The sequence below is a fragment of the Ornithorhynchus anatinus genome, chromosome 14 (assembly GCF_004115215.2).
Source record: "Ornithorhynchus anatinus isolate Pmale09 chromosome 14, mOrnAna1.pri.v4, whole genome shotgun sequence".
Lineage (NCBI taxonomy): Eukaryota > Metazoa > Chordata > Mammalia > Monotremata > Ornithorhynchidae > Ornithorhynchus > Ornithorhynchus anatinus.
The window spans coordinates 38,438,458-38,455,683 of NC_041741.1; the positions used below are offsets into that span (position 1 = coordinate 38,438,458).

At 38.2% G+C, this 17,226-nt stretch overlaps 1 protein-coding gene across 2 annotated transcripts in view; it reads right to left on the reverse strand.

Annotated features, from left to right (window-relative positions):
- Positions 1–17,226, reverse strand: part of GNPTAB (N-acetylglucosamine-1-phosphate transferase subunits alpha and beta) — a 54,613-nt gene that overhangs the window by 9,065 nt on the left and 28,322 nt on the right. For both annotated transcript variants that reach the window (XM_029078941.2, XM_029078940.1), the window contains exons 8-17: positions 15,599–15,760; positions 12,859–13,038; positions 11,059–11,229; positions 9,361–9,484; positions 7,651–7,854; positions 5,267–6,402; positions 3,245–3,444; positions 2,786–3,005; positions 2,226–2,339; positions 23–108 (exon numbers count right to left, since the gene is read on the reverse strand). In XM_029078941.2, the coding sequence (XP_028934774.1) occupies positions 23–108; positions 2,226–2,339; positions 2,786–3,005; positions 3,245–3,444; positions 5,267–6,402; positions 7,651–7,854; positions 9,361–9,484; positions 11,059–11,229; positions 12,859–13,038; positions 15,599–15,760 (2,597 nt within the window). The remainder of the gene's footprint in view (positions 1–22; positions 109–2,225; positions 2,340–2,785; positions 3,006–3,244; positions 3,445–5,266; positions 6,403–7,650; positions 7,855–9,360; positions 9,485–11,058; positions 11,230–12,858; positions 13,039–15,598; positions 15,761–17,226) is intronic.

Below are 17,226 nucleotides of genomic sequence, written 5' to 3' on the forward strand. Positions count from 1 at the left end.
AACAAGAAAAAGAATTACATACCTGTATTTGTTTTTGTCTTTGTAGGCTTTGTGGATTCGATCAGTAACTGGCTTACAGTTGGTTACTAGACTTTTAGTCACTGGTGGCTGTGAGAAAATATAAATGAACCAGATGTTAAAAATTACACACACACCCCTCTCCCCACCCCAAGGAACCCAGGGCTATTTTACTGAATTACTTTAAGTTGCAAAAACACAAAGAAACACAAAATAGTGTGTAGTATAGTGGGGGAAAGCTGGGGCAGAGCAGCATCTCACGTAGATTGACATGACATATGCGTATAAATGATTCTTCCTACACCCAACTTGTGTAACTTGTGGATCATGTTATACCAGAACAAAACGGTGTTGTGGGAAGAACAATCCCTAAGTCTATCATATCTGAATCATGTAAAAACCCCGCATATTATAGTAGAACCGAAGGCACAGTAGAAGTTTTGATTTTGGAATTTCTAAACATAAAAGTTCCAGAACATAATTCTTTTAATGAAGGTCAAATTTTTCTAATAAAATGTCAGATTTCATTTTAGTTTGATGAAAAATATTTACAATTGAAATATGGTCATATCTTTTCATCTTGGTTGTTGGACAGGAATTGGCGGTGGGCAAGAGAGCAAAGAAGAGGAATGAGAGATACAAAATTTTGAAGTTAGATTAAAAAAAGCATTTCCTTTTTGGACTCTGTGGGGAAAAAAAAAGGCAGAACTTCATCTAAATCACTCAGACAAGCAGTCTTGTGATGTTACAAAATTTCCATCTCTGGAAAACTTCTAGGAAAGACAATTCTGTTCCCTAAGTTATAAAATCCTATGTCAAAAAGCCCATCTTTATTTCTAATATTAATATCTCTGCTAAAATTTCTAGCTCATTTTCCTTAGCTCTAGTATTTCACAGAACAGTGAGATGGGCTCTTTTTTAAATGGTATTTGTTAAGCACTTACTATGTGTCAAGCACTGTTCTAAGCCCTGAGGTAGATACAAGGTAGAGACAAGAAGTGTGGCCTAATGGATAAACATGTGCCTGGGAGTCAGAGAACCTGGATTCTAATCCTGACTGTCATTTGTCTGCTGTGTGGCCTTGGGCAAGTCACTTAACTTCTCTGTGCCTCAGTTACCTTATCTGTAAAATGGGGATTAAGACTGTGCGCTCCATGTGGGTCATGGACTGTGCCCACCCTGATTAGCTTGTATCTACCCCAGTGCTTAGCCCACTATCCCTGCTGAGATCATGTCTCAACCAGGTGGAATTTCTGGAGTGTTACAATTTTGAATGGAAAATGAAAGTGACTGTTGCATGTCTGTTCACATGTAAAAACTCACATTTATATTGAGCGAAAGAGATGACAACGAAAAGATAGTGAGAGATCACAGAACATTATATACTGAATCAAAGAAAACACCTGGATATGAAAATAGGATTCCCAAAATACTTGAAGAGAAAATCTCAGGACATGTATGACTATGTAGTGAGATAAACAGAATCTTTCATCTGTAGAGACTGTGTGGCAACTTAATTGCAAAGTGTGCTATTAATAAAAATTCATCTGCCTTTCAGACAACTGATTGAGGTTTGAACTATAACAACATAGAAAGCACTTAAATAATATTTAATTAAAGAAAAAAGTTAATCAGGTTGGACACGGTCGCTGTCCCATATGGGGCTCACAGTAGCTGATTCTGGAAAAATCTGTCGCTTCTCAGATTTCTGAAGTCAACTAATATCAACAATCTCTTTGACGTACATCAGCACTTACTACATGCAGAGCACTCAAGTGCTGGGGACAGTACAATCCAACAGAGCTGGTAGACACTCTGGCAGCCCACAAGGAGCTTGGGAGAGTACACAAACAGAGCTGGCAGAGCTTAAGATAGTATTCATTTGTTTATTCATATTTATTGGGTGCTTACTCTGTACAAAATACTGTACTAAGCACTTGGGAGAGTACAACATAACAACAGACAGACACATTCCCTGCCCACAACGGGTTTGAAGTCTAGAGAACAATACAACAGAGCTGGTAGACACTTTCCTAGTTCACAAGGAGCATGGGAGAGTACAACAGAGTTGGTAGACATGATGCCTGCCCACAAAGAATTATTGGTAGTCATTATTCAGGAATTACTGATTCAGTTCTTGCTAATCAAAATACAATTTACCATTCTTAAAGTAATTTGAGAAATGTTTCCACAGTAAATTTTCTTACTAGATTGGGATCATAGTATGCTTCCTGAGTTGGCGGAATGTTGTTTATCTGAGTGATGTTGACAGGAAGCACTTTAGAGCAATTTATCAGCATCTGTTCCAGACTTGTCAAATCCTACCATAAGAAATAAGCATAGTTTGTTTCAGGAATGACATTAATAACATTCAATTCTACAGGAAATTTATCAATAGTGATTGAAATAATATCCTAAAAATAAACAAAATTTACACTAGTTATTATTATGAGCACAATATAACAAAAGCAAGAGGTTCTCCTATATATCCAAAAGTACTGTATCATACTACTCTGAAATCCTACTTTCTAATTTGAAAAACTGATCATCTAATGCTGACGCAAAAAATTAGCCACTTAATCACTACTTTATAACATTTTGCCAAAACCGAGGTAGGAATACTATAAATATCTGACCTAGTTAAAAATAACAAAGCAAAATGCAATTTAAAAAAAATTAATCTGCCTTTCAGACAACTGAGGTCTGAACTACAACAAGAGGAAACTCAATATTATGCTGTTTCGGGTCACAACTTGGGAAAACATACCTGCAAACTTAGTGGCAGGTCATGGATTCTTGTGGCCAATGTGCGAATTTCTCGGTCAGATAAGATGCCAGATTGATCTGTATCAACTTCATCAAAAACTTGGGAAATGTTCAGTGGCTGAACTGCACTCATGAGATAATAGAAATAAGAAAAGGCAAATTGCATGTCTTCTGAGTGACGTACTTTGTGAACTGATGTCTTGTCAAATTCTTCAGGGAACCTGTCCAAAAATCCACAGTAAAGTCAGTGCTTTGGAGGCAAAAAACTAACATCAAAATCAAAAGGATGATTGGGGGGTTGGAAAGGACCACACCTGGAGAGCGAAGTGAGATTACTTCTATATTCCCTTTTCTCAAACGCTACCCTTAATGTGTACTCGCTAAATGTTAATAGGAATCAACACAGCCGATCTATCAATTTAGAATTACATCAGCACTGAAGTAATGCAGGCATACTTACATATCCTGTAGTTCCTGCATAACAGTGCGGTCAATCATGTGAGGCATATGAGCGGGGACTTTCCGTGAGGTAAATCCAAACTTGCCATTTAGAATTTTATTTACGTATCGGAGGGAATCAGCAAATGTATCTTTTAGTTGTCTTCTGATATATTTACTATCAGTAAGGTATGACATCTGTTTAGTTAATGCCTTTTCTTCCTAAAATAAAAAGAGCATATAAGATTGCATTCTTAAAGCGAAATGCACTGATTTTTTAAAAAATTGTTATATACATTGTTCAAATAAATTAGCCCTGATGATTTGTATTTAAAGGAAATAGAATGTCCATTTCTAAAAGGGGAAATTATAAATGGAAAAGGTTGAAGCAAGCAAATATTTCAAGATCTAGATGATCATAGGAAATTGATGAAAATTAACATTGTTTTATGAAAAAAAAAACCCTTCACAGTAAACCTGGTTTTTTTTTCCAGTTATGGAGTAATAGAGGAGTCAAAAAAATGTCTCAACTTGATAACAAAATTTCATTTTGTAATAAGTGACATACTCATCAACTATGAAATTATTATTGACTGAGATACCTGACAGGTGTAGATCTATTTAAAATAGTGAACATTTATAACCATCTACGAGATGCACAGCCCCACATTAGGTGTTGGGAGATGGAAGCAATAAAAGAGAAGAAGTCTACCTCAAGGGTTTTACAGTCTATATTAAATAATGTAAACACTCAGACAATACCAACAACATACAGTTACTACATAAAAGACAGATGCAGAATACAAAAGAATACCAATAAACCCAATCTGAAAGGGAATTCAGTGATCAGGTTAAGTGTGAGAAATTTCTTGGGAGAAACTGGTCATGAATTAGGTTCTGAAAGATTGGAGTGATGCAGCCCAGAATACAAAAAGATTGCTGTTCTGTGAAAGACAGCAAAGATGAAATACGGAGGACTGAAGTCAGGAAACAGGGCTAAGCTAGTCTAATTGGAACGAGAGAGTGGGTCAAGTGATAACATGAAATAAGCAGGGAAGGCATGACTGGAACCACTACAAAATTTCAGAAAGAGAGGGGTCTGTGATAGGGACAGCAGGAATGAGAAATGACCTTGGTACCTTTGAAAAGATTGAAGTGGAGACAGCCTGCTGCCAGAAAGCTAATGAGAAGAAATATTGTACTAGCCAAGTGGAAAGTGACCACATCCTACAGGAAGGAAAAGGCAATGGGAAGGATGAACAATCCATATATACTTTCTTAAAATAGGAAAATGAAGTGTTAAAGACTGGGTTGAACCAATAGTCTCAATAGGCAAACCAAGAAAACTCTCCAAATACATTATGGATTCTCTGGTCCAGAAGGAAGCCGTCTGGCCTAGATTCTGAAGCGATCCCAGCGTTTGAGGGTGCTGACTGGTGAAATCCAGTGATTAATTGCCCCACAATTTCTGGAGCACAACTCAATGAGATATTCCAGAAGCTTCCATCATTAATGCAATTCCAATTAACTTGCCACTACCCCTGTTGAGATCATGTCTCGCCAAGTTGGAATTTCTGGAGTATTACAATTTTGATTTGGAAAATGAAAGTGACTGTTGCATGTCTGTTCACATGGTTAAAAACTCATATTTACGTTGAAAGAAATGAAAATGAAAAGGCAGTGAGAGCGCACAGAAAATTATATACCAAATCAAGAAAACACCTGGATACGAAAATAGGGGCTCCCAAAATAGCCTGAGAATCTCAGGATGTGACTATGTGGTGAAATAAACGGAAGCTTCATCTGTAGAGACTATGCGGCAACTTAATTGCAAATTCTCAGAAATCAACTAGAGTGGTTTCCCCTGGTTCCGGGGAACCATCCCTTTAAAGGCTATCCTGCCTAGAGACAGAGAAGGATTAATCCTCTCCCTTGATCTCCTCCAAACCCTAACTAAACAGTAAAGACACCCAAAGCATTCTTACAACAGCCCCTTCTCCATCCCTCTGGAAGGAAAGGTAGAAAAAGACCAAATGTTACTTACATCAAGAAGGTCTTGGAAATACTTTCTTTTTTCCCAAGGCAAGAAACCCTGATAGCTTTCCATATAATACTGCAGTTTTCTTCCAGGCAATATGTTATTGACACTTATTTCACTGGCGTGCCCCTTGTTTTCTTTTACCCTTCTTTTGTCCTGTGACTTTTCCACATTTTCTTTGGGCATGTAGGTTTCCAAAGGAATAAGCACACTTAATAGTTTTCTTTCAGTTCCAACTCTTTCTCTAATTGTTTGAGTTGTAGGCGCAGAAGCAGTTTTGATTTTATTGTTTTGGTCTGGAATTCTTTCTTGGGGCTGGCTGTTCACTTTCATTGTCACACTGGTACCTGTTAAGTCTACAGATTTGGAAAGAAACTTCATTCCCTGAAATTTTCCTTTGTCTAATTTTTCCCCAGTGAGATTTTTGTGAAGCTCATACAATTTGTTTTTCCCCAATGGGTCTTTCAAACTGTCATTTCTTTCTTCTCTTTCCATAACTTGATTTACCTTTAATTTTGTCTCTTCTGCAGTCTTTAAAAATGATCTCAGTAAAGCAGCCTTAGAGATGTTATATCCTTTCAGAGTGATGTCACCATTTTCCAATTTTAAATCTAGGTTTCTTAAAACCAACTGAGTTTCTTCTGGAAGGACTGAAATATTTACCAAGGGAACTCTCAGTTTTTCTTGAGAGTTTCCCGTGGTGTCAACTGCATGTTTCTTATACTTTGGAAAACGTTCTTCCTCAGGAATATCCTCAAACAGGATTTCAGCCTCTGGTAAAGATGTTGTCGGATTCACCAAAACCGCATCGGGCTTCTGTGTAGTTGTGTTTGGTTTTGGTTCCTCTCTTGTATCAGCTTCCACTGTTAGATGCATTTTAAACTCTTCATCATTTTTATTTTGAAATGTGATATTGAAATGTAATAGGGTGGAATTCATTCCACTGTTCATGATCAAGTGAATGGTCTTCCACTTATTGGCAATAGAAGCATGACGAATGATTGGATTGTCATCATAGGCCCCTTCAATTCCTTTTTTGGCTATTTCCGCAAAACTGAAATAGGGCAGGTATTCACCCTTTGGAATGATGTAGTGAGTCTGATTCTGGTGAAGAGTCACCTTGTACAGTTCATCAAAATGATCTAGAATAAAAACCCAAATGTCTTTATTTTTTCCATTGTAATTTAATAATGTTGGTATTTGTTAAGCGCTTACTATGTGCAGAGCGCTGTTCTAAGCGCTGGGGTACATACAGGGTAATCAAATTGCCCCACGTGAGGCTCACAGTCTCCATCCCCATTTTACAGATGAGGGAACTGAAGCATAGAGAAGTTAAGTGACTTGCCCACAGTCACACAGCTGACAGGTGGCAGAGTCGGGATTCAAACCCATGACCTCTGACTCCCAAAGCCGGGTTCTTTCGACTTTCTTCTCTCTCTACTTTTAATGCTTTACAGTTCAACAGTACTCAAAATATTACTGTAAATATTTAATTTTTGATAATGTTTAACATCAATTCCTGATGAAATATTAACATTTATGTAGTACCGTCAGAGGTTTACAGGTTTTAAGCTTTAAAACAAAAAATCACACTGCATTCTGGCATAATGGCATTTATTCCAGTGGAGATTCCATTTGTAAGCCACATTTTCATTCTTATATACCTTTATCTTTATCAATTTACTTTCCCATAATTACTCTTTCCCTATAGTCTTGATAACTATGGACATATTCTTGGAAATTTAAAGACCAGTGAAATAGGAAAAACAAGTCTCCTCTTTCTATCAATTCCTGTGATTTACCCATCTCTTAGCCACCTAAACCTGGGCCATAGGTCAATCTGATTTTTTCTCAAATACAATCAAACGAAAGGCAGTATAAACAATGTCACATAAAATACATAATTCTGAAGAACTCATGCTTTTTTCTGCGTGTTAGGTGCTTACTATGTATTAAGTGCTGGAGTAGTCAGGTAGGACACAGTCCCTGTCCTATATGGGGCTCACAGTCCTATATGGGGCTCACAGTCTAAAGCAGGAGAGAGTAGGATTTAATCTCTATTTTATAGATGAGGAAACAGACACAGAGAAGTTAAATGACTTGCCCCAGGTTTCACAGCAGGCAACTGGCAGAAGCAGGATTTAGACCCCAGGTCCTCTGATTCCCAGGTCTATGCTCTTTCCAGTAGGCCACGCTGCTTCTCACATTATTCAGTCATATTTATTGAGCGCTTACTGGGTGCACAGCACTGTACTAAGCACCTGGAACAGCACAATGTAACAGAGTTGGTGGACACCTTTCCCGTCCACATAGGCTTACAGTCAAGAGGGGGAAGTTAAGAGTCTAAAGGGAGAAGTTATTCTGACAGAAGCGCCTGGCTAACTTTATACCTTGTCCACAGTCACCAGCATCAAATCCACAGGAGAGGACATTGCATGCCTGATCACAGAATTTATCGGCAAGCCAGGAATTGGCACATCCCTGGTTACAGTAAGAGACTCCGGTTATCCCTACGCCAAACTGCCATGGCTGGCCATTCCCCACACCACCAGTGCCGCCACCTCCAGCACCATAGCGATTACCTCCACTGTTACCTGAAAGGGGGGGAAACGAAAGACTTCAATTATTGCTGCACTGTTTACTGAAAAATAGTCAGTTGTCTACTGATTCTCACATTTTGCTGTTTGATGGTATAAAGAACAACTCATATAAGTCACCATAATTGAGACACTTCCCAGGAAGGTTCTTCTTCCTTTGGCCTAAAACACTATTATCACCAACCCTACTGGGGAGATTGTAGAAAGTCTATGACTGAGTTTACACAAAATAAAACAAATATTCATTAACAAATAGTTAATAATGGCAACTCATTTAAAATGAGGGTGATTTGCTAATAGGGCTTTCTGTGGCAAGTTAGTAAGGATGATCTAAAACCTGTGAATCATATAAGCGAGGGGGTTTAATTAAAAGACTTGCATTCTCATGAAGCGCTGATTGGCCTTGGAGTCTCCCTGTTTGACAGCTATTGTTTGAGTTTGGTAATGGCTTCACAATGACTCCCTCACTCTTAACAAATTTGCTTGGAATCTAGGGACTGCCCTAAGGGTCTCCTAAATGGCAGTGGTGTCTTGTGGAGGAGATGGGGCCAGAAAAAATCTGAACAGGTATCAGTAAGGCTGATGTGCTAGTGGCTTAGTTCTCAGGGCAGGTATGAGGTATATTAAGGAAATCTACATTTCCAACAAAACACTAATTGAAACAAAGTTTAGGTTTATCCTTTGGACATTTGGATCTTTGGGTGGAAATGGTTTTTTTTTTCAAAAAAATAAGCCTGCCCTAGAGGACTCAGTCCTTGAATACTGGTGAAACAAGCAATAGAGTCTAGAGGAAAAAAAAGAAAAGTGGGTGGCTAAAAAGCCAGAAAGGCTATGTATGGGCCCCACAAGAGATGGTCTAAAGGAGGATGAGGGTATCAATATTGGGGTTGGGCACTGGCCCCGCAGAATTGATGTCATCCACTCTTCTTTTCAATGGAAAATATGGGGTGAGGTGGAACCTTGAGCCTCTGTGCAAGACTTCAGGTCAGGAGTCTCTTCCACCTCAGTCTCAACCCTGGATGTCCCCGCTAGAGCATGGGAGTGGAGTGGGGGAGGGGTGTATGTGTCTGTCTGTCTGCATTTCCTCTTCCCTAACCCATGCACATGTGCCTGCGTATCCACCCCTGGCCTCACATGTGCCCATATCTTTCCACCTCTCCAGTCCTGTGTGCCTACACCAACCTCATCCCACTGGGATCTCTGCATCTCTGGAAGTCCCCAGGTAAGAGAAAGGAAAAGGTAGAGTGAGACAAAGAGGGAAAATAGTGATAGATTCTGAAAAAGAAAAAAAGAGCAGCATTTCTAAAACTCAAATTCTCATATACTGGGACACTATTTAAAAACAAGATGATAATTGAATTTTATAGAATCGCTTAGCAGTAAATTTTACAGACTGCCAACAGACTGTTTTTGCCTGGTATTTCCAAGAAACTGCTCACATTTGTAAATCAGGAATCTCTAAATGGAAGTGGAGAAACTCAGAGAAAGTAAAACTATCCTTACCAATACAGTCGCCTCCATCCCAATCACAAGCTGAATTATTACAAGCTTTATCACAGTAACCATCCTTAATCCAGGAACCAGGACATCCCTCAGCACAGTTTGGCACAGGCCAAGTTAAATAAACCTAATTGCAGACAAAATATCAAGTGTGTTACTATCATCTTCAAAATCATTTGATTTTCAACCTCAAAGGCTGTAAAGCAACAGATACATAAAATATTTGGTGGTTCATCTTATAAAGTGACAATCCTCTATTAAGATACAAAACTCTAAAATTTGTCAGAATATACAAGAGTCAATCCCCACATATAAAAGTCAGAAATTCTTCATTTATTTTCTTTGGTTTAGTACTGACCTGAACTTACATATTAAAAACCTGATGAGGCCTCAATCAATCATATTTACTGAGCACTTACTATGTGCAGAGCACTGTACTAAGCACTGAGAAAGTTACATTATAACAGATTGGTAGGCATGTTCCCTGCCCACAACGAGCTTACTGTCTGGAGACGAGCTTTTAGCTCAAATTGAACTTTTAGTTTCTAATACCTGCTCTTTTATGCAAAAAGAGATCATCCTTACCTCACTCCATCAACTACCTAATTTTTTTTGAGACTTGTTTAGCCCCTTACTATGTTCCAAACACTGAACTAAGCAGTGGGATAGATATAAGGTAATCAGGTTGGACACAGTCCCTGTCCCACTTAGGACTTACAGTCTAAGTAGGAAAAAGTAAGATTTGGTCTCCATTTTACCTTTGAGGCAACTGAGGCACAGAGAAGTTAAATGTCTTGCCCAAGGTCACACAGCAGACAAGTGGCAGAGCAAGGATTAGAACCCAGGTCCCCTGACTCCCAGGCCCATACTCTTTCCATTTAGGACATGCTGCTTCTTTAATTCATTCAGTTGTATTTACTGAGCACCTAGGGTGTGCAGATCACTGTATTAAGTGAGTGGGAGAGTACAATACAATAATAGACACATTCCCTGCCCCACAGTGAGCTTACAGTTTAGAGGACTGTAATCAAGTGAAGCCCCGTTTGCTCCCAAGCTAATGCAGTGATTTATATTCATGCATTAGAGAAAGAAATATATGTGAAACGAACTACAATCCCTACAATACATAACATTTTCCATTATCCTTTTAAAGTATAGGGATAAAATACAAATTAATATGTTTTGAAAAATTAGGGCAACCCTGCTTAATGGCTGGGAGATGAAATTGATGGCTTTTAAAGCCACCTTCAAACCTTTTGTTTCTACAGTAAATTGGGAAAGAAAAGAAACAAAGAGGAATTCCACTTTTGCTCCTGAACACAATCACAACCTTTCAGGCTGAACAATATCAATCATTTTAGTAATCTCATCTATTGAATATGCTATACAATCAGCGCCTGATAAGAAAAATACTTAAAATACAATCAAAATGTGATCCAATCTGCAGTTAAGACTAATAATGAAAAATTTATTTGAAAATGTTTCGTGGTCCTTAATGCTTTAATACAGATTTTATATACTCTAGACTTGTAAGCTTGTTGAGGGGAGGGACCGTATCTACCAACTCTGTTGTACTCTTCCAAGGGCTGAGTACTTACTTACACAGTAAGTGCTCAATAAATACCACTGGCTGATTGATCACGGCATTTAAAAAATTTTTTAAAAAACAATTTCTAATCACCTTTGTGTCCAAGAACTCACCTTTTGACCTTTGGAGTGACTGTAAAAATCATCTGGCCAAACATCCTTGCCAAACATTACATCATCATTTAGATATATAAACTTCCGAGACAGGCCTTCAATGCGATGTATATGACTTTCAATAGCAGGGGAACTAAAAGTAGGCAAATGACTCAAATTCTGAAATACCTCCTATTGGTAATATAAAAAAAAATTTTTTTGTAGGAGACATTGGCATATATACTCTTCAAGTACAGACAAATTTAGTTTTGAGAAAGTCTATTTTCCAATGGGCCCTTATGGTAAGTCTGCTGACAACACCCAGGGATGTTAACTTTTCACTCTGTGAGCATGGAAATGAATTTGGGATGAAGTTCTGGGGGCAAGGAGGTGGGGGGATATGAGAACCACATGGGATTTGGGAGGCATCCAGGAAAAACAATCAGGGATTCACAGAGTACCATTCCCCACTGATGCCTCAGCTGGACAGGGCCCAGTAAGCCAAGGGACAGGATAAAACTAATTTAATGAAGAAAATGACTGTGACTTCAGCTATCCCCCCCATTTTCCTACAAGGGGAGGAGGCCTACCCTGCCTCAAAGTCATTAGCTTTGCTGCCACAATTCCAATTCCATGGGGGCTATTATGGCTCCAAGTACGTCGCTATAAATGGTGCCCCTGTTAACAACTATGGAGGTGAAATAAGAAGAGCCCACCCTCATCTTAAGGAGGAACATTCAGCTAGAGTAATAAGTTGTCACTTTCCAGTCCTTTGAAACTGTGTCTCTAAAGCCCCATGAAGTCAAGCAGTCCCCACAGGAAAGCCTCCCATAGTCCTCTGCACCCAAAGGATTCCCTTTCCCCTTTCTGGTGGTCTCATGCTAGTACCAGTTGTAACTCTCTAAATAGAAATACTTCATGACAGATTTAGAATTAAGCCAAGCTCAAAAAAGTTTATGATCAAAATTTAAAATCACCATATGCCCCAGGGACATGCTAAGGGTAAGACTGCTGGCATTTCCTGTAAAAATATTACGAATACTTACTGAATAATTTAGGCACAGAAAGTGACTTCTTTGGGAAACAAGGCAGGCAGAGCCAAGGCCAGTGGCCAGGGGGCTGGGAAATAGAGAGGAAAGCCCACAAACAAAAGAGCAAAAGGTGTCTTGGAAGAAGGGTCAAAGAAGTCAGGCTAGGAAGTTTAAAACTTCCTATCAATTAGTCAATGACATTTATCCAGGGCTCATTGTGTACATAGGAGTAGCCCCTTGGTGGGGCGGGAGACACCTGACTACCAACTGTTGTGTGTTGTTCTCATCCAAGTGCTTCTGTGTTCTGCACACATTAAGTGCTCACAATATTCCATTGACTGACTGAACTAAGTGCTTGAACAGTACAATACAATAGAGTTGGTAGATGTGATCCCTGCCAGAGGAGACAGACATTAAAAATAAGTTACAAACACTCTCTGCTCTCTTTGCTTTGGGAGGTGGAACTTGCAAACTTTTCTGATACTTAAATTATCCTGGGAAAGGAATAAAAGAAATGTAGGGTGAGAAAGAGAGAGAAACGGGAAGGGATAAAGGGAGAGTGCCCCTTCACTCATCTCCTGCCTAGTCCTCTGTCACTCAGATTTTCTAGATGATAATGCCTGCTTATTTCAAAAATAAGTAATCTGAGTGATGCCTCTTACCACCTGTTCATTGCTCATTAATTCAGGCTCTCTGTGGTCCAAAGAGAGGTTGTACTTCATAGGCATAAAGGAATCGTAATGAAAACTAATGAAGAGCAACTGAAACATCTATTTCTGCTTGCTCTTACCTGATGTGTTACTATAGTTATCCTAGGATTATCAAGATTCAGCCAGGATGGAATCTGTCCATTGGTGACTATGAAGATATTTCGAACCCATGGTGCATGCCTCTCTATTGATCGTAATGAGTATCTCAGCTCTTCATTATCTTCAAAACGGCTGGCAGAAATATCCTCATCCTGTTTAGACTTCAAAAAAAAAAAATCTATCAAGATTAAGATTTAAAGTAGATTTACGCATTGACAAACAAATGGTTTCATTATTTATTGAAATATCCAGATCAATGTTAAACTGGCCTGGATTTTTTAACGAATACAACAGCTGGGCTGCAGTCAAAACACAACTGAAGAGAAGAGGAAACTTTCTAAAGACAATATCTTACTAATCCTTCAGCTAATAAAATTGGCTCAAAATTATTTGATGATAACATTTAAATTTGGCTAAATATTTTGGGATTAAACTGCTTCTATAATAAAGCAATTTTAAAATTTTCAGAAGCTTTAAAAGTATCACTCAGGGCCTAGAAAACTGAAAACTTACATATTTTGACTTAAGCTTCAGCATTTTAAAAAAGTTCTAATACTTTGGGTCTTTGTGAGTAGCATAAATCTCATTCATATGAATATAAACAAATTTAAAAAACATTTGTGTAGTCCACAGAAAATACCAAAGCATTTTATACATAAAAAGTGTTACTGTGGCCAAGATGCAGAAAAACCAAAAAAAGTAGTTTGTCATTATAGACCATCAGGGCACCTTGGCATAGCATCAGCATAAAGCTATAGCCATTTTGATCAAAAATGGGTCCTGCACATTAAAAAAAAATCTTGCAGCCTCAGGGTCGAGGCTTATCTGTCGTTTTCAGTGGAAGAGTCTATTATCGTGGCCCATAATTTTTATTACTCAAACGTCTAGTGAATATTTCCCTTTGTTGCCCGAACAGATAAGAAAATACTATGCTGCAACTACCTCAGTAGAGGATGAAGCAAGCAACTACATTTGGAAATTATACTGAACAATGGGGAACCTGGTAGGGGGTAATTTATATGACCATATGGCATATGGCAATATTCAAGAGATTCACATTACACCAGCAATTCCCATTATAGTTAGATTTACCACTAAAGGCTTTAATATATGTCATTCTACATCCTAGTGATAATACAGAAATCATTGGACCCACCTTTAATGACAGAATGAAAAGAGGAATATGTTATTTTATTAAATGGAGCTACTAAGGCCTTATGGAACATATGAAATTTGCCTCTATTTTTATTTTTCCTACTTGAGCAAGATGCTTTTAGAACTTTATCAGAAAATTTTTACTGTTATTATTCCACCAACATACCAAAACAAAAGTCCTTGTGGCTTCTAAGAAACTGAATATGTTCTAAAAATGAAGTGTGTTTTTATTGTTTGGTTTTAAATTTGTTTTACTGGCATTTTTACCCCCTCCTGGATTTTCATTTTCTTAGCTTTATATGAAGTACTTGAAGAGGACCACAAGGCAGTTCTGAATCATGAAAAGAACAAAAATTTACTTTAGAATTTTTTAAATAATCCATTGAAAGTAACTGGCTACTCTAAATATAATTATGTACCTTAGTTTTTAAATTTTAGTTTTAAGTCAGTAAAACTGATTACAGTACTGTTATGATACTGATTACAATACTATTAGAGTTTCACCTTGACTTACAGAATATGCATTCTTGGAAACTTGCCCGTGAGGTAAAAAATCTTTTCGTGCTCTATTTTCCTACTCAACTGACTCCCTTATACTTGGAGATTCACTCCAGAGAAAAAAAATTCTAGCTCCAAGTCTGGAGACTTCTTTGCATAATAATCTGTCTGCTCCTCTGAATGGAGTTCAGCTGGCTCCACTTTCCTTTTCTTGCAAAATAAGGAGAACACACTCAAGTGACTGGGTGGAAAGAGGCATCTCTCTCATTTGGACTGTCTTCCTCTGCTTCCTTTGAGTCAATTATTGCATAAGATACATGGGCAGCAGATGGCCTGGTTTAAAAAGCATAGGCGTTAGTTGTAATCTTGGCTCCACCACTTTTCTGCTGCATTTGACCTTGGACAAGTCACTTAACTTCTCTATGCCTCAGTTTCCTCATCTGTAATATGACTAAATAACTGTTCTTCCTCTTCCTTGGATTGTCAGCCCCAGGTAGTGCAGGGAATGTGTTGGACCTGATTAAATCTGTCAGAGCTTAGTACAGTACTCAGCACATAGTAAGTGTTCACCATACACAATTAAAAATAAAAGGCTCACACCCACCCCTTCTCTCTAACTCATACTCCTCAGTTCCTCCAGCAAATTCAAAATTCCAAAAATGTACATTTACGTAGTACACATTAGTTTCACAGTTTGTAAGTTACAGCATGTCAAACTGTTGCATATTAACTGCCAAAAATAATGGGGTTCCATTTGTTTTTGTTCTTTTTAAATATTCTAACATTCCTCATTATGGCAAGGCAGCATGGCCTAGTGGAAAGAGGGTGAGCCTGGGAGGAAGAGGACCTGGGTTCTAATCCTGGCTCTGCCACTTGTCTGCTGGGTGATCTAGGGCAAGTCCCAAGTTGTCTGTGCCTCAGTTACCTCATATGTAAAATGGGGCTTAAGACTGTGAGGCCCATTTGGGACATGGACTGTGTCCAACCTGATTAGTTTGTACCCCGGCACTTAGAACAGTGCCTGCCACATAGTAAGTATTTATCAAACACTATAAAAAAAATACTTACCTGACTGATGGAACTAAGATCCCAAAGTAAGTAAGCCGGGTTAAGTGTCAGTTCTTTTCCATCGATGGTCATGTTCTTCTTCGCTTGCTTATTCAGTTCTTGAAAACCTTTGGGGTTATTCAGTTGTAGGAGGGCTACACTGGCCTCTGAGTATAGCTGCAACTAAGCAAAGCAAACAATAATAAAACATTTCTCAACAGTTCTAAGAGCATCCATAAAAGACAAATAACTTACCTTTGACCTATTCTAGTTTCATTTTTTCTATGTGACAGCAAAAATTTCAAGAAAAGGTCAGCTTACAAAAGAAAACCTAAAAAGAAATTATTATTTCTGAGATTCCACTCTTTGAAATAATATATGAATAATAAGACCCAAATGTTAGTAAAATAACTGGTTACTAATTAACTTTGTAATGACTTTAGGAATTATTTTATATTATACTACAAAGAAAATATGTTTATGCTTATTAAAAATACATCCTCACTTTTTCCCCCTTATTTGATATGCTATTTTGATATTTTAGTAATCATGTACTCATTCCTGAGTCTCTGTTCTAAGGAATATATTTATATATACAGTCACATGTGCATGACTATAGCTGTCGTTCATACTACAAGAAACAACTGATGTGTGTGGCTGAAAAGGCTAAAGCAGAATCATATGCTGCATATACAAGGGGGAAGAAGTTTAAAACATATATTTTAATTGTCTAATCTAGGCAAACTTAGAACTATAAGCTGTAAAAGGGACTAAAAATAATTCATTTGTGGATCTCTGCCAGTTCACATGTGATTTCCTATTATAAGGCCATTTCTTAGTAGAGAACTCATCGTTTCATCTGATAACTGACTTCTCTTTCCACCATTTATTCTGAATATCTAATTTCATAATGAACCAGAGGAAAAGAAGCTTACATAAAAAGGTATATTTGACAGCAAACATAACTTGTAAAGATGGAATTGTTATACTGAAGCCAAAATCAACTGAATTAGGTTACGTTTCTACTTCATAATTTAAAAGAATAAACCACCTACGAAACTAATCCAATCATTTTATATCCATAACATTCTAAACACAGATTGTAAGCTCCCTGTAGGACAAGGACTGAGTCTGATCTGATTATTCATTCAATCGTATTTATTGAGCACTTACTACGTGCAGAGCACGGCTTGAGTCTACCCCTGAATCTGCACTTGAATCTGTACTAACCGATGCTTGGCACACAGTAAGTTCTTAACAGGTACCGTAGTTTTCATCACCATCACTAGAAGGTTTATTACTTCAGGTTCCCTTAAATATAGCACATCATTTGTGCCTTGTGTCATAAAAAAACCTATTGCTATTGCACATTTGACCCTTACATCCCTGCTGGGGTATACTAAAGGAGTGAGTACTAGCAGCGTGGGCTAGTGGACAGAGCATGGGCTTGGGAGTCAGAAGGACCTGGGCTCTAATCTCGGCTCTGCCACTTGTTTGCTGGGTGACCTTGAGCAAGTCACTTCACTTCTCTGTGCCTAAGTTACATCATCTGTAAAATGGGGACTGCGACTGTGAGCCCCATGTGGGACAGCAACTGTGTCCACCCTGATTTGCTTGTAGCCACCCCAGTGCTCAATACTTAAATAGCA